Source organism: Orcinus orca, chromosome 16, assembly GCF_937001465.1.
Source record: "Orcinus orca chromosome 16, mOrcOrc1.1, whole genome shotgun sequence".
NCBI lineage: Eukaryota > Metazoa > Chordata > Mammalia > Artiodactyla > Delphinidae > Orcinus > Orcinus orca.
The window spans coordinates 17,198,015-17,215,659 of NC_064574.1; the positions used below are offsets into that span (position 1 = coordinate 17,198,015).

The window sequence follows — 17,645 nt, forward strand, 5'->3', positions numbered from 1 at the left end:
CTGAATCTAGTATTTACCATCTTTATGCGTTTGTTCATCAATTACCACTTACATGTGTCCCTAAATATTTAGTATTTTCAATGTTTCTAACTTTAGTACAAATCATTTCTAGTTAACTTCTTTTTTCCATTTAAAGTTTCGGTAAAGCTGGGATAATGATTGCACCTCATTCTATTACCTATGAGTTTAATATTTACTATCAATATCAGTTGTTACTATAGTGAAAAAAGGTCAACTTTTAACAATTTTAAGGGCTGTAAAATGTACCATCATTTGGACATGTTACATAATTGTCCCCTTTCTATAGGACATTAGGTGTTCCCCCCTAATTCTTAAAAATTAAAAATAGCATCTTTATGAACATCTTGGAGGTAAGTCTTCTCCTGCGTTTGTAGCTATTTCCTTACAGAGAACTGGAAGTGAGGCTTTGGGCCCAAGGCCGTGAGCAGGCTGAAGGGTGTTGCTTTGCCAGCCACGTACCCAGCGTGCACCACTGGGCTCCATGACCCTGTCAATCGCAGCGCCTCCTTGGGTGCTTCACCTACACTGTTTCCAACCCCACAGCCACCCTGCTAGAGAAGCATTACTTTCCCTTCTCATACTGAGGAAGCCAGGTCAGAGAGGGTGTGATCGCCCTGAAGTCACTAAGTTTCCAAGAGCAATTCTAAGAGGCACGCCCACGTCTTTCTGCCCTTGCCCAGTAAACTACAACCCAGCCCAAAGGCTTCTGGATACAGAAGTTTCCACTGGTCCCTGGAGGTCTGGCCCTGAATGGACCAAGACCCTAGTGGTGATTTCTATTTCTGGTCCTTGGAGCTCAAAGAAGCCTGGCAAGATCATTGCTAAGGGTGGAGGCCGGCTCAGAGCTGTGCCCTCTCCAGGCATTCCTCCCAGCAGCCAACTCCAACCTCGGAGAGGCCCAGAATGGATGGCATCTAACAGACCGGAGCACATGCTACAAGGACTGCCCGGAGAGACAGACGGCAGTGTTTCTGCAACTACTATCGCTCCCCATCAGTCGCTGAAGGTCATCGTGGAGAGCTCGAGCTCGGCACTCACCAGCTGTGTGACACTGGACAAGCCTCCTAACCTCTCTGAGCTTGAGCTGAGTCCACCACCCACTTCACCAGCACCAGCAGTGCAGAGTGGGCCCACTCTCATCTCAACCCTTCCTCAGAGCCCAAAGGAGTGACAGCCCACGGTGGCCCCGGAGCTGTTTGCTGAACAGACTGACACACGCATCGCTACTCTGAAATCCCTTGTAGTGAAGGGGACACCACAGTCCCAGCCACTAAGGGCAAGAGGTGAGACCCAGAGCCAGAGGGTCTGAGCAGACAGCCCACCTGAGACCCACCCCACCATCCAAACGCTCATTGGGCAGGACAGTGGAGCACAGCATGACGGTTAAGACCTTACTTGCTGTGTGACCTTTGACCTTTGGGTACACTTACTTGATCTCTCTGAGCCTCAGTCTCATCTGCAAAACACAGAAAGGACACCCCTCACAGGATACCGTGTGGACTGTATGTTAAACCCACAGCCTGGTATTTAGCAAATGCTCAATAAACAACATCAATATTCTCAGCCAATAGAAGGAAGCCCAAGTGGGAAGGTGAGTATGGGCGCTGCCCACTAAACCCCTCTACCCCTGGCCGCCGGCCTCTTGCCCACCACCTCCTAAAACCCACTTCACACCACAGGCCTGGCTGATGGACCTGGGAGGTCACACCTTGGTCACACCCCCCACCGGGGTGCCTTCCCCAAAGGGGCACAATCCACAGGCAGCGCGGCCCCAGGGGCAGCTGTACCTGAGTAATCAGGACCCACTCACCACTGCAGCCCCAAGCCCTAGCCCTTCCCAGGGGCCTCTCCAGGGACACCCAACCACCTGTGCTGCCACAAACACCAGTGCCCACCCGGGCTGTGTTACCGCTTCAAACACCCTTCCCCATCAGCCCTGAGGACTCTGTCGTACAGCTTCCACCGCAAGCCCTCCCAGCCCACCCTGCGCTGTACAGGTGAGGCAGGAGCTCCCCGAGGGCAGGCGCTGCACAGCCACTATCTTGGCATCACCAGGCCCTGGTGCTGGGCTGGGCACTCGGCACCAGCTGAGCCACATCAGCAAGACAACGAACGGACGGAAGGACGGACGCCTACGGAGAGAAAGTGCTCCCTGCTGGGGGTGCTCGGGGCCCACTGTGAAGCGCCGTGACCAACATTACCGACTCGATCAAGTCCAGGGCTTCAGAGAGGCTGGAGCCCACGGCAGGGATGAGGAGGTTTGCGGCCTCCACCACCCACTTGTAGGGCAGGCTGGTTTCCGGCGAGGAGCCCTCCTGGTCTTCACGCTTGGGGAAGTCCTCCAGCGGCTCTGGCGTCCGCACTCCATCCAGCTCTGTGGGGACGGGCTCCTGCTCCTGGGAGGGGGCAGCCGCCGTGGCCTCCTCCTCACTGCTCTCCTCTTCCTTCAGGGCAGGGAACGCCGGGGGCCAGCCGGTCACGAGACTTCCCTGGTGGGCACAGGGCACGCGGTTTGGATTTTTCGTTATGAGATATAAACTATGCCGTATTCCAGCTAACAGTGCACAACCCGAATCTAATAATAAGGAAACTCAAGTGAACCCAAACTGAGAGACAGTCTATAACATAACTAGCCCTACCTTATGCTTCAAAAACATCAGTATCGTGAAAAGCTCGGAAAGGCCGATGAACTATTCCAGATAAAATTAGACGAAAGACATATGACAACGAAGCAGTGTCTAAACCTGGACTGGATCATGGGCAGGAAAAAGTGGAATCTAGACGGTAGGTTAGTCAAAAGTCCCCGCACCAATGTTAAATTCCAAGTGCGTACTGTCGTCACACAGGTGAATGTCCTTATTTTGAGGAACACACACTCAAGTATTAAGAAATAAAAGGCATAATGTATGGAATCAACTCTCAAATAACTCAGGTTAAAAAAATATGCATATTGGAACTTCCCTGGTGGTCCGACGGCTAAGACTCCAGGCTTTCGCTGCAGGGGGCCTGGATCCGCGTGCCACAGCCATTAAGTAAATGATTAACTACAGGGTCTTTAAAAAAAAATAAATGTACATAGAGAAAGATAAAGCAAATCTGACAAATGTTAAAAATGAATGAACCCAGTAAAGGATATAGGCGAGCAGTTTTCTTGCAACTTTTCTGTATACTTAATATTATTTCAAAATGAAAGTTTGAAAAAGGAGTGGAGACTAATTTTTTTTTTTTTTTTTTTGAGACTGATTTTGTGACAGGAAAGAAATAAAGAAAAAGAGGTAGATCGTTAGGGCAATCGCTCTCCTGGCAGAACCTCCGAAACAAGCTTGACTCGTTCACCTGATGGCCCCTGAGGAGCCTTGCAAACAGCACAAGTGATTAACAGAGGCCTGGTCGAGAGCCCCATGTTAACGGGGGGGGGGGGGGAGAACGTGGTCTCTGGATGCAGACAGAGCTCTGCCATTTCCCAGCTCCGGCAAGCCTGTGATGAGGGTCAGTTTCCTCGCCTATAAAATGAGGACACTGAGGCTTACTGAGCTGGGAGGGCGCACAGATCAACAACTGTGTGAAAACCTTTCAACCTAATTAGTAGCTACTGTTGCCACTGCTGTCAAGTGAACAGAATGGAAATGGTTTGTGATATAAGCAAAGGAAGAAAAGGAGATAAGAGCAGATTGGATTAAAACCTTATAACTGCTATAACTGGAGGGGAAGAATGCTATGAATACTATTTAAAAGCTACCAACATGTGATTCCCACTTCAGAAAACAGCCGCTTTGGAAAAAGTTTGGCAATTTCTAATCAAGTTCAGTACTTATCATTTATAATTGCAAGCACTGACTAGTGAGGCAGTCCCATACACACAGAACAGGTGAACCTTTTCTGGCAGGCAATCTAGCAAAATGTATTAACGTCTATTTTGTTTTTGTTTTTTGGGGGGCGGGGGGCCATGCCACACGGCATGGGGGATCTTAGTGCCCTGATCAGGGAATCGAACCCAGGCCCCCTGCACTGGAAGCAGGAATCTTAACCACTGGCCCACCAGGGAAGTCCCTTATCGTTTTTAAAGAATGTATCTATCTACCTCTAGGAATTTCCCAAGAGACAACTGAGCAGTGATTTAGCTACGAGGACAACATTGAAGTTTTGTTTCTAACAACAAAAAGTCAGGTGAACCTTAATTAAAGAAATTACCAGCACAATAGAAACATTAAAATGACAGTGGAGAGGAGTGGGTGAGGCTGAAACCCACACTGTAACCTGACCTATGTGCTCAGGATCAAGGTCTGGAGCTCCCTGTGGCCCAGCAGGGCCAGCCTCCCAGACACAAAGCGCCAGGGGGGTGAAAACAGAGTCTAGGAAATGACTTTCAGCCAAGGCGGATTTTCAGAGACTACTGTCCACTCTGCCCTATCCTGAAAGATGACTTCTCCGTGTCTGCTGATGCACATTGTTTCTCTCTGGGGCACGGATGCTTTTTATTTAATCAGAAGTAAAAGCCTGGAAAACATATTACTTAGGCATACAAGAAACTGAGAAGTGAATTCCTCTGGTTAGGGGACCCATGGGGAATCCAGACAGGAGGGAGAAGTCCTTTTACGTTTCACTTTACAGCTTTTTCAACTGTTACCGCATAGATGCTCTCATATCTGGGAAGCAAGGAATAGTCTCTGAAGCTGAAAAATCCGGAAAGAGAGGCAAAAACATGATATAACGCTCCAGCAGGGTGTTGCAGAAGAACGGGAGCAGTGAACAGTTATAATCTGGCCAGCAGGAAAAGGAAAGGTGGAGCATTAAAAAGAACTATTCAATAGTTCACGATTACAGAAAAGATTGGAAAACAGTGTAGAGGAAGCGTGTCACCTGCCATGTACCCAGCAACGTCCCATCTTCATACTCTGACACATGTGCTTCAAATCTTTGTTTTTTAAGAATAAATCATATGAGATAGTTCAAAAATAACCATAAACACCTGAAACTACTATAATATTGTAAATCAACTATACTTCAATTTTAAAAATAGTATGCTCTGGAGTGTAGGATGGGAGATGTTAACAATTGTAAATGTAACACCATATGACTTCATTTGTATGACTTTCTAGAAAATTATAGAGACAGAAAACAGATGAAGGGTGCCAGGGACTAAGGATGGGAGAAGGGCTGAAAGAATATGGGGGGTGATGGAGAGGTTGTGTGTTGACTATGGTGGTGGCCACAGGACTGTTTAAAGCTGTCATGACTCAGACCTGCACATGAAACACAGTGAATTTTACTGTATGTGCTTGTACCTCAACAAATCTGATTTTTTTTAGAATTGCATATGTGCTTTTAGTATGAAAAGGCTGGAAAGAGCAACGGGTAGGAAGGAAGCTGTTGAGGACAGGAGGAGGCTGAGGACCTCCCCACCTGACCCTTCTTCACCTGGCGTCGGCTCTGGCATCCTGCATCTGTGGACAGATGAGCACCAAGCATGGGCACAGGTGACACAGGGAAAGGCCCTCATGAGAGATGTGAGGCCACAGTGAGAACCTCTTGTAGGATTAAGGAACAGCCACGGAACAGGTGAAAAAGGAGGAATAGGTGTTGGTGAGATGGCATCGGATACACATGAAAACAAACCAGCTAGCCCAAGCCCAGTGGCTGAGCTGCCTGACATCCCCGCCCCACTCACCTGGCCTTCTGAGGCCGGGGCACTCTGGCAGCCGTCCTTGTCCTCCAGCTCCAGCAGCAAGTACATGGGGGGCTTGCTGTCTCTGGACTCACTCAGGAAGCCTCCCGTGTCCACCTTCCTCTTGATAGTGGAGTTCCAGTGATTCTTCACAGCATTGTCTGTCCTATAGGGGCCAACCGGGGATCTTTGACCCCAGCACTGGGGCCCGTGCGCCACCGGGCGCGTCACTAGCCTCCCTGAGCTGAGCTCCCACTTCTGTAAATGAGGGTTCAGCCTGAGGAGTTCTAAGGGCTCTTAGCTCTAAGATGAAGTCTGATATGCTTGCAGCCTGTAACGATTTACGGAGTATTTCCACACACCTCTGAGAAATAAGCAAAGGTCTTATTCAGCCTACAGGGTAAAATCCTAACACTGAAACATTCTGGGAACTCTCATTCCCTTTCCCACTCACTCTGCATTTGTAGAAACCGTAAGCAAGCTGCTGGCCGGTGGCCCCCGTCCTGAGGCTCAGTGACCTGGAACACAAGCCCTGATCACGTCCCACAGACAGATAATGGCCAAAGAGGGCACAGAGGATCCACTACTGACCACTCTGAGCCTTGGCTTTTTTATCTGGAGAAGCAAAAGACTACTTCACTCTCCATCACTTGCTGAAGATTAAAGAGGAAACATATGGTGTAAGTCAAGAGTAGTACCCCCACTACAGAAGCAGAAAGTAGCACAGTGGTACAGGAGTCAGGGAAGCGTGGAGGGAGAGAAGCAGACAGGGACCGCAAGACAGAGTAACAGAGCAGTAGGAGCAGACAGCAGTACGAAGCACAAAGAAGCACAGAACTACAGAAGCACACAGCAGCATCACGGTGAGTAGCACGGGGGGCTCAGCAGCGTCAGAGCCCACAGACCTACAGCAGTTCAGAAGTGCAGACACACAGAGGCGCTGCCTTCTTTGGGTTTCCGAGCAGAGTGCTTTCCCCTTGAACCGTGAACAGAGAATAGAGAATAGCAGCTTGATGGGGCCACCAGTCTAAGAGGAGGGTCTGGATCTCTGTTCATTCCCACTGAAGGCTGTCAGGACGCAGTGCTGACTGCGCAGGGGTCGGGGCACGGTGGGGAGGTGGCCAGGGACTGACCACAGTTGGAAAGGACAGAGAAACCTTCCCTGAGGAAATAACGTCCCCACTGAGAACCAAAGGGTGAGAGCGTGTTGGCTACATCATGGGTACAAGTTAGAGGGCATCCAAGCTGCCAGCACAGGGCGTTCGTGCTCAGAAAAGAGCTCTCCCGTGTCTAAGGGAGAGAGGAGGTCGGAGCAGCTAAGGCCCCAAAGATGAGCAAGGGTGACGGCAGATCAAGGCGAGGCTGGTGGCATCAGCCAGGCCAGGCTGGCCACACGGGAAAGAGGCTCGAGTCCTCAACCCAAGTGTTTTAAGAAATGCCAAAAGGATAACACACTCCGGTTTGAGTTTTGGAAACAGATGATTCCAGACTCCAGGGGAAAGAGACCATCTGGCATTTTATTTCCTCTCCTTCCCAGGATCGCAATGCCATGGCAAAGAAAGGAAACAAAATAAGGTAAAAATGCACACAGACGAAAAGAGAAGGGTAGAAGACAGTGGTGAGTAAGTGATTTTTTATAAGTTTCCAGAAGATGGAAAGCAGTTAGGGGAGCAGTGAGCAACTTAGGAGACTGGGAATTGACCCTGGAGCAGGATTCTAGTAAGAATGGAGCCAAGTCGTCCTAATGCTCCCTGCAGAACACCAAGAGGCCCAGGGCTTGGAGGGGCCAGGCCCAGCGTGAAGAGTAGGGTGGAAACGGGCAGTGGTTCGGATGTCCAGATCCTGGCCCTGACCTCACAGGCAGGAGGAAAGAGGTTTATTCTCTAAAAAATAACCAGGCCACCCTGGCCACTGCAGAGGGCAGGGATGGCACAGAGCCGAAAGTGGGACCAGATGAGAGGCTGCACAGTGAATGGGAGGCCCCCAGGCCCCCCTCCCTTCCCTGTTCCAGACTCCAAGCAGCTGGGTCCCCCCCTGCCCCCCCCCTGCCCCCCCCCATCCCCTCCGACTCCGTCAAGAATCTGAAGGACTCGTTCGCTTCTGGGAAAAGTGAACAACTCCAGAGAAATCGGGACTGGGCCTTGGAACATCCCCGCAAAGGCCCCAGCAGGCGGCTCACCTCCCCGGCAGCATCTTGGCGATCTCGGCCCAGCGGTTGCCCAGCACCTTGTGGGCCTCGCAGATGATGCGGTCCTCTTCCTCCGTCCAGCAGGACTTCTTCACTTCGGGGTTGAGGTGATTGTGCCAGCGCTCGCGGCACTGCTTCCCCAGCCGGCCCTTCAGGTGCTTGGCGATCAGCGTCCACTGCTTCGTGCCGTACTTCTTGACCAGCTCGATGACCTTGGGGGAAAGCTGCTGTGAGGCCGGTGGGACCGGCCCTTTCCCCACCCCAGCACCGACCAGTGGGATGTCACACACCCAAGGTCCAGCTGGACAGCCCAGCCACCACCCAGGGCAGCCTCAGTCCCTTGACTCCCGGGGGTGGGTGAAGGCCCGCCACGTGGCAGGCACTGTCCTGGGCATTACCTTCTGGTCCTCCTCTTTGGTCCATGGCCCCTTGACGAGGTCTGGATTCAAGACCCTCAGCCACCGGTACTGGCACTGCTGGTCAGTGCGGTTCTGGGAAGAGGACAGGCACCCGTGAGAACTCCTGGGATGGTGGCCCCGGACCCTGGACACACACTGGGCTCAGGGGACACCTCGGCGGGGTTCTGTCTTGTTCCCTGCACCACCACACACTGCCTGCCCACGGGCCGCAACACGCATGGTTTCCCTGTGCTACCAGAGGGCCCGGATGGAACCAGGCAAACTCAGAACCATGTGGGAAGCCACCGCCAGCTGCCCTAACACAAGGGGGCTGCCCCGTCCCAGCCCGCAGGCTACATCAGGGATCCTTGCTTGCTTCTGGGAGGGTAGTATCTCCCTGAAGGTTTCAGATCACATGGAGGAGGGGGAGGTGACGAGGGTCTGGTGACTTGGTCCCTGAACTGCCCGATGAGCCAGGAAATAAGCCAACAGCAGCTCCTGCCACATCCCCTCCCTGCCAGACGCCTGCAGTGCTGGGGGTGGGGGACCTGAGGGGGACCCGCATCACCAGGAGCCTCTAGATGCTGGACATGGTGGCAACAGCCACCTCGGCAGGGGCCTCACCATGGAGCCTGCTCAAGTATTGTTTCCCCTCAGTTTCAGTCTCACGGTTGAGAAACCGAAACCGAGCACCAACTCGCTCCTGACTTGCAGGAAGAAATGCAAATATGTCACTGATCTGACTTCATGATCACGGAGCCCAAGACCCCCAGGCACACGGAGGCTGCTGCGTGGAGACGCTTACACCAGGGTGCCTTGGATTCCGGTTTGGGAAGAAAGGGCCTAGGAAGCCTGGAAGGTTGTTTTGTTGGGAGAGCTGGGGGGGACTTGGTAAGGAACCCCCCTTTCTTCTCCTTGACACAAAGTCTGTCCTGGGTCCACTGTCCTGGGGGAGGGGGCCGCAGAGGGGCTGCACTCACGGGAAAGTGGCTGGCCAGGAACTTCCAGTCTTGCTGTCCAAACTGCCTCACCAGGGCCCTCAGCTGCTCATCCTGCCAAAACCGGGAAGACAGAGGGCTCAGCTACACGTGTGCAGAAAACAGCTGCTCTTGACGGAGCCCAAAGGAAACAGCCTCTCTCATCCACTCAGTCATGAAATGATCACCTACTACACACCAGGCACGCCAGGCATGGCAGCGGGCAGCATCGGAGCTGCCCAACCTTATGGGACTTAAAGTCTGGAGGGAAGCAGATGTTAATCAAAGCCTCCTGCAAACAAAAGGAAAGGTGCTGGGGGGTACGGAGAGGTCGATGGTGAGGCCTATTTGGGGGGATCCAAGGGACAGGCTCCAAGGAAGTCCAGTGAGGCTAGAATGCAGGAAGCAAGCAGGAGGGATGCAAGAGGATTCTGGAGGGGACGGCAGGGGCCAGACCACAAGCAGGGTTGATTCGGGCCTCTGCGTCATGCAAAGCCACTGATGCACTGAAGCAGTGGGTGGTCACGGTTCAATGTGCTTGTTATGAACTTCACTTTGGCAGCTGCAGGAAAAGGGGCTACAGGTGGGCAGAATGAACGAGAGGAGGCCATTACAGGCACCTGGGCCAGAGACGACAGTGACCCAGCACTGGAGATGGGGGACATGGGCAGAATCAAGCGCACTCAGAAGGGAAGGAAAACAGTACCTGTTAAAACGTTCTCCTGAATATAAAGTACTGATTTACGCAACAACACGAAATCACATATCATTGTGATGAGGGAAAGAAGCCAGACATAAAGAGTATACATTGCATGATTCTGCGCTTAAGAACTTCTAGAAAATGTAAACTAAGCTATAGGGACAAAAAGATAGTCAGTGGTGTCTGAGGTCAGGGGTGGTGGTAGGGAGAAATGGACAGCAAAGGGAGCAAGAAATGCCTGGGGTGATGGAAGCGCTCTACGACGACGGTGCTGGGAGTTTCATGGTAGCACGGCCATTGAAACTCACTGAATTGTACTTCAATGGTTGTAGTTGATTGTATGTAAAGTATTCTTCCATCGAATCAATTTTTTAATATCTTATAACATATAAAGGAAATGTAGGAAATTCCCTGGCGGTCCGGTGGTTAGAATTCCGTGCTTTCACTGCCAAGGGCCTGGGTTCAATCAAAAAAAAGAAAAAGAAGAAAATGTAGTATATGCATACAGTAGAATATTATTCAGCCTTAAAACAGAAGGAAATTCTGTTGCAAGATGCAACGTGGATGACCCTTGAAGACATTATGCTAAGCGAAATAAGCCAGACACAAAAGGACAGCGTATGAGTCCACTCTTGTGAAGAATCTGAAGCAGTCAAATCATAGAAACAGAAAGTAGACAAAGGTGGTTGCCAAGGGCTAGGAGGAGGAGAGGGGGGAATTAAGTGTTTAATGATTCAGTTTTGCACGATGACAAAGTTCTAGAGACCTGCTGCACGGTGGGAATATACTTCACGTACTGAACTGTACACTTAAAAATAGTTACGATGGTACATTTAACGTTAGGTGTTTTTACACACACACACACTCTCTCTCTCTCTCTCTCTTTTTCTCTCTCTCTCCTGGACAGAAAAAAAGGCCACCAGAGAAATCCAGACCCTCAACTGCAGCTTGGCCACAGCCCAGCATCGGCTGGACAAAGTCCCCATAAATCCTGTAGCTGAGCCAGCCCACGGCCACACAGCCAGCCCCGGACACCCTGCCCTCCCCTGCCGCCTGCCCGACCTGGCCAGGCCAACCCCTGCCTTCTGCCCATGTCCCCTGTGTCCATCTCCAGCACCACCATCCTCCCCGACGACTGCGGGGGGGGACAATTTCGTCTCCAGCTCCTGCCGGACCCCATGGGCCCCCTCCACCTGTCCACTCCCGCCTGCACTGTCCCTGTCCCTCCGCAGCCATCTTCTCCCACCTGCCTGGCATAGCAACCTCTCCAACTCCCTCAGCTTCAGGCTGCCCCCAAATCCCTTACCCACCCTACACACAGCAGACTAGCTCCCTGGAGCCCAGCTGTGGTCATGTCCCGCATCTGCTTCAAAAACCTTCAATGGCTTCACCTTGCCAGCTGAACAAGCCTACATCTCTGAGTCCGAAGTCCAAGGCCTTCCGGGATTGGACCCCATTCGATCTTTCCATCTTAATCAACCACGCTTCCTCTTTAAGGACCCTTTGCTCCAGCCAAACGGGGGGGTCCTCTTGCTTTTCTCCACCTGTAACCCATTTCCTATTGACTTACCCACCATTTTGCACACCTGACTGCTGAATTTCCAAATCCTTACTCCATGAAACTGTTCTTAACTTCTCAGACAACAGTAAACTCAACTTCTAAAAGCATTTTGGGGAATTCCCAGATGGTCCAGCGGTTAGGACTCTGTGCTTTCACTGCTGAGGGTGCGAGTTATAATCCCTGGTCGCGGAACTAAGATCCCACAAGTCTCTAGGCCAAAAAAAAAAAGAGAGAGAGAGAAAGAGAAGGAAAAAAAAAAAAGGCATTTCGACAATTACAGGTGCCTCCTACGTCTAGGAGGCTTAGTATAAGACAGGAGAGACACCACAGTGAGCACAAAAGACACCAGTCTTGGGACTTCCCTGGTGGACAGTGGTTTGGAGTCCACCTGCCAATGCAGGGGACATGGGTTTGAGCCCTGGTCCGGGAGGATCCCACATGCCGCGGAGCAACTAAGCCCGTGTGCCACAACTACTGCGCCTGTGCTCTAGAGTCCACGAGGCACAACTACTGAGCCCACATGCCACAACTACTGAAGCCCATGAGCCTAGAGCCCGTGCTCCACAACAAAAGAAGCCACTGCAATGAGAAGCCTGCACACCACAACGAAGAGTAGGCCCCGCTCACAGCAACTACAGAAAGCCCGTGTGCAGCAATGAAGACCCAACGCAGCCAAAAGTAAATAAAAAAAAAAAGACGCCAGGCTTGCCAGCACCATGATGGCCACAGCATGTCCACGGGCCTGGGCATGGTCCAGGCAGAGAGATGCTCTGGGGTAGGGACCCCATCTTGCTTGTTCTTCTAAGCCTGCAAGAGTGGAATATAGTCCCTGGTCCACAGTGGGATGAACAGAAAAGGCTGGCTTAGCACTCCTCTGAAGAAACATCTTTTATGATTTAAGAGTGTTTCACAACTCAAACAGTAAGGGGAAAAAAAAAAAAAGAGACTTAAAACTAAACACATACAGGAAAATAGAGGTAGAATAAAAAGATAAGGCCAGTAGGAGTCTAAATTGGTACAACCAAGTCAGAAAACAACCTGACAGTTTCTAAACTAAGCATATACATACACCATGAGCGTACCTAAGTATCCTCTCTAGATGAATGAAAACATAATCCTCAAAAACACTTAGGCAAGAATTTTCACAGCCGCTCTATCCACAATAGCCAAAAACTAGAAATAGCCCAAATGCCCATCAACAAGGGAAACATACTATGGTCTATCCATACAATGGAATACTCTTCAGGAAGAAAAAATGAACAAATTACTGAATCATGCAACATTATGCTGAACAAAAGAAGCCAGATAGAAAAGAGCAGAGCTGTATGATTTCATCTGTAGGACATTTGAGAACAGGCAAAACGATCAAACAGAGAGACACTGGATGGGCGACTGCCTGGAGCCAGGAACGATGGACCACAAAGGGAACTTCCGGGGACAATCAAGGTGGTACTTATGTGAGTAATACACTTACCAAAACTGTTGGAACTGTTCACTTTAAAAAGGTGCATTTGACTGTATATAAATTATACTTCATAAACTTGATTAAAGAATAAAATCAATTCAGAGCTTGCTATCGCAGACAAAATACAATGATTTTTTAAAAATGATAATGAAGGGGGGTTTGCAGATTTGGCTAAACCTCCCAGCAGTTAAAGGACAAGAAGCACAATTAAAGTCCACGATGCAGAACACACCAGCTTTCAAGAGACACAACAGCAACTGCTGGCCCCAAGGTCTGAGAGATGCATCCCCGTAAGAGTCCTCAATACTGAGAGTGTCCAGGAATGCTCTGAGAAGAATCATCAGGGAGAACCAGAGTGCCTATCTGCTTCTTCTTTTTTGTTTTTTTGGCCGCACCATGCAGCCTGTGGGATCCTAGTTGCCCCGACCAGTGATTGAACCCGGGTCCCCAGCACTGGAAGCACCGAGTCCTAAAGCTGGACCGCTAGGGAATTCCCCCATCTGCTTCTTTCATCAGCTCCTCCTCTTCATCATACTGGTCGGGGCATCAGGCAGACACAACCCAGGCTCTGTTCCTGGTCCAGCCTCCCAGCTGCCATCACCTCCACCCCTGCAGTTGCCCCTCGGTGTCACTCACCTCCTCGTGGGTCCATTTGACCTTGCACTTGCTGTCTCGCTGCTCCGGCACATCTGAATCTGTGTCCTGGTAGTGCAGCTCATCCAGCTCCTCACTGCAGGGAAAGCAAGCCAAAGGTCAAGGACATGTGTCTCTCCACCTGCTGCTACATGATGGACAGACAGTGTGGACTGTGGCCATGACCTCTTTACTCTTTCATTTTCAGTTAACACTCTAATGATTTCAAAAGCTACAAGAAAAAAGAAGTTAAGATTTCACCAAGGACTTCCCTGGTGGCGCAGTAGATAAGAATCCACCTGCCAACGCAGGGGACACGGGTTCGAGCCCTGGTCCGGGAAGATCCCACATGCTGCGGAGCAACTAAGCCCGTGCTCCACAACTACTAGAGCCTGCGCTCTAGAGCAGACAAGCCACAACTACTGAACCCGCACGTCACAAATGCTTAAGGCTGTGCGCCTAGAGCCGGAGCTTCACAACAAGAGAAGCCACCGCAAGGAGAAGCCTGCACACAGCAACAAAGAGTATCCGCCACTTGCCGCAAGTAGAGAAAGCCTGTGTGCAGCAATGAAGACCCATCACAGCCAAAAATAAATAAATAAATTTATTAAAGAGAAAAGATTTCACCAAGAATATTATATTCAACACCAGACACCTGTTTCAAATTTTCTTTTAAATAACAAAACTTTTTCAACTTGCATGGGTATTTTAAGGATTAAAGCTGATGATGTATGTGGGCTTCCCTGGTGGCACAGTGGCTGAGGATCCACCTGCCAATGGAGAGGACACGGGTTCGAGCCCTGGTCCGGGAAGATCCCACATGCCGCAGAGCAACTAAGCTGCTGCGCCACAACTACTGAGCCTGTGCTCTAGAGCCCGCGAGCCACAACTACTGAACCCACGTGCTACAACTACTGAAGCCAGCGTGCCTAGAGCCTGTGCTCCGCAACAAGAGAAGCCACCACAATGAGAAGCCCGCGCAACACAACCAAGAGTAGCTCCCGCTCGCTGCAATTAGAGAAAGCCATATGCAGCAACAAAGACCCAACACAGCCAAAAAAAAAAAAAAAAAAAAAAAGCTGATGATGTATGTAATCATCAAGCACCAGGATTTTAAGAAATATTGTTCGAGAAAACCATTTAAAATACATTATCTCAGTAACTATGTCCATTTTTGCATACCCCTTCTCAATCCTTGCCTACACATAGGTCTAGTTTATGGAGCTAAAAATCAGAGTACAAGCAGCTTTGAATTCTGGATGCTTTTATTTTCTAACAGGTAATTTTCCAAGTTACTCCAAAATCTTCCTATTTATCAGGTTTAATAGTTACAAAAATGGAGATCATGCTATCCACCCCCAGGCATGTCCGGGGCTCACAAGAGCACCCTTCCAACTCCATTAGGTCACCTCTGTCAGGGACATTCTGAAGTCAGGCATTTTTAAGTGGGAAAAAAGCCTAGACGTCTCCAAACAAGCAAGGCAAGCACAGGCCTCTCCAAAAGAGGAAGAGGACTTCCTTCTGTGGCGATGCTCCTTTCCCCTTCTCAGCATCTTCCTAATCACACCCACACTCCCCAGAGCACATTGGAAATCCTCCCGTCTCATGACATAAGCCCTTAGGCTGCAACTGCCTGTCTCCTTGACAACCTGGACAGAGGTCAGCACCACCTCATATCTGTAGGGCCTTTGGGGGGAAGCATCGAAATGCCTTAAGAAATGTTTGCTCTGGGAATGGCTGGACATAGGAATGAATAAACATGCAAAACTGCTGCCTCTTAGTCGATAAGAAATGCTAATACAAGTAAACTTTTTAGAATTAGGAAAGGGACAGACGGATTTCTAAACCCAGCAATACACCAGTCATAGGAGGAGCTGGAATTCAGCCTTGTCTTGTCATTCCCAACCCAATTCATGGGGTCCTCCACTATCGCAAAGTAGGAGGCAAAAAAACTCTACAAGATGCTAATAACAGAAGGAAGCTGGCTTTAACATCAACTGCCCCACAGACTCTGTTTTGACAGAAACTACCTTTGGTTCTCCAGCACCCAGCTTCTGACAGAAGCTCAGCAAATGTTCCTTCGAGGAAGAGACTGTTTCTGTGTAACACTCTCTGGTGCTCCAAAATACTCTATTTAATGGGGAGAGCAGCTCAGACGGCTGGGAGAGTTCTGTGAGGTAATATACTTCTAGCACCAACACGATAATGACTGTCTACTTCACATGCATTCTCATTATCCCCATTTAATAGATGTGAACATTGAGGCTCACAGGGTTATGCCACCTGCCAATTCCACTAAGCCAGGCTCTAACCAGCACCTTCCAGTCCTCATCTCGTAATCCCAGCTGGAAAAGCAGAGGCTAAGTCAGTAGTGGCAACCACATGGAGGTCCAACACACCCTTTCTATGCCCTTTCATGCGCTGGGCTCTGCTCCAGATAGGGTGAGTCAGAAGCTGAGCAGGAAGCAGGGCACTGGTGCAGAGGAGAGTTACAGCGGGTTGCCGAGAATCAAACTGAATGCTGTTCCAGGGTACAGAACTCATCCCTCACCTGGTTGGGGGCGGGGAGGTCCTCCACTGAGCCCCAGGGGAGAAGTAGCAGAGGACCTGGGGGTTGTCTGGGGCCTTGGTTGTTGCCTGGAGTTAACACTTCCTGAACCAGAAATTCAGGGCCTGACTAGTGCCTGCCCAGAACAACCCTTGGGAATTGGAGCTGCCCTGAGAAATTGTGGCCTGAGGAAGACACACCCTGAGCCTGAACACTGCCCAGGGATCAGATGCTTCCTTGCTGAAAGGAATTCTAGGGAAAGCCAGCAACGATTGCTTCTCAGGTCTATATGCTGGGCCTGAGAAGGCAAACACCATCCGAAGTGGGGTTTCAAGTTATCTGGGCTGCATGAATCCAGGGAGGGAACAGGGCAGAATCCCATTGTCCTCCGTGACTCCCAGACTGGTTGAAAAGCCCAGAGCTCAGGCACCGGGTGCACAGGTCTAAGACACGGACCTGGAGCCCACAGACCTGGTTCTTGGCTTGACTCTGCTACTCATTCTCTGGCGAGTTAAGTAAGATGGAGACCGCAGTTCCTGCCTCCACCCCAGGGGCTGCTGGCACAGAGCGGTCTCGATACATATCAGTCTCTCTTCCCCTCGCCTTCAACCTCAGCTGCCCCAAACCCCTCATGTGGAACAGGAAGACAGGTCTCCGAAACGAAAACGAGCTGGGGTCCGCAACCCAGGTGGTGGGGGACCAAAAAGTCAACACCCCCGCCCCTGCATCCTTCCTAGGTCGAGGGAGGGAGCTTGGGGTTCTGTGTTTCCCCGAATGTTAAGAAATGGCCACCGGCAAATCTGAACCCCAAAAGGCTTGAACGACAACAGTCTCCCAGGCTTTGGCCGCCCGCTCGCCGTGACTTGGAAAATCACTTTCCTTCTCCAGGGGTCGCCTCCCTCACCGGTAAAGCCCCTTCCAGCTGACACCGCCGTCCCACCCCCACCCCGCAATTAGGCGGGAGACAAAATGACATCATGCAGGGCTTGGCCCGGGTCCCAGGAGACCCGCCCGCCCCAGCTCCGAGGCCCAGGGAGCCGAGAGAGGGGCCCCCGTGAGACCCCGGCTTCGCGCGCACCCCCCGCGTCTCCCCGCGTCGGGCGACACAGGACACTGCGTTTCCTGAGGACCCCACCCCCGCCCGGCTCAGAAGGGCACGGCGAGGGTGGGGGCAGAGGTCGGGGTTGGGGGGGAGGTCGGGGAGGGGGGAGGGGCCCTTAGCCTCCCGGCTCCTCTCACCCGCGTGTCCGCCGAGACATCCCCCCGGCCCGGGCCGCGCCGCGCTCGCCCGCCCGCCGGCTGAGCCCGGAGCGGGAGCCGGGCCGGGGTCAGGGTGCGGGCTTCTCCGGCCGCTCCGGGCCCCGGGGCCGCGCTGCGAAGCGTCAGCGTGGCCGCAGGTCCCGCCGCTGCTCGCAGGGGCTGCGGTAGCCGCCAGCGCGCACAGAAGCACTTTTCTATCTCCCGCCAAGCCCGTCGGCGCCGCCCGGGC

General features: G+C 51.4%; 1 protein-coding gene across 3 annotated transcripts in view; it reads right to left on the reverse strand.

Annotated features, from left to right (window-relative positions):
- Window positions 1-17,645, reverse strand: part of MYBL2 (MYB proto-oncogene like 2) — a 28,402-nt gene extending 10,757 nt beyond the window's left edge. Inside the window, exons 1-7 of one of the 3 annotated variants that reach the window (XM_004272865.4) lie at window positions 17,396-17,644; window positions 13,612-13,705; window positions 9,253-9,324; window positions 8,273-8,365; window positions 7,866-8,086; window positions 5,690-5,852; window positions 2,223-2,510 (exon numbers count right to left, since the gene is read on the reverse strand). In XM_004272865.4, the coding sequence (XP_004272913.1) occupies window positions 2,223-2,510; window positions 5,690-5,852; window positions 7,866-8,086; window positions 8,273-8,365; window positions 9,253-9,324; window positions 13,612-13,705; window positions 17,396-17,415 (951 nt within the window). In that variant the 5' untranslated portion in view covers window positions 17,416-17,644. Of the gene's footprint in view, window positions 1-2,222; window positions 2,511-5,689; window positions 5,853-7,865; window positions 8,087-8,272; window positions 8,366-9,252; window positions 9,325-13,611; window positions 13,706-17,395 lie in introns of those variants that run through there. The other 2 variants (XM_033433760.2, XM_049698705.1) reach the window with 2 other exon arrangements.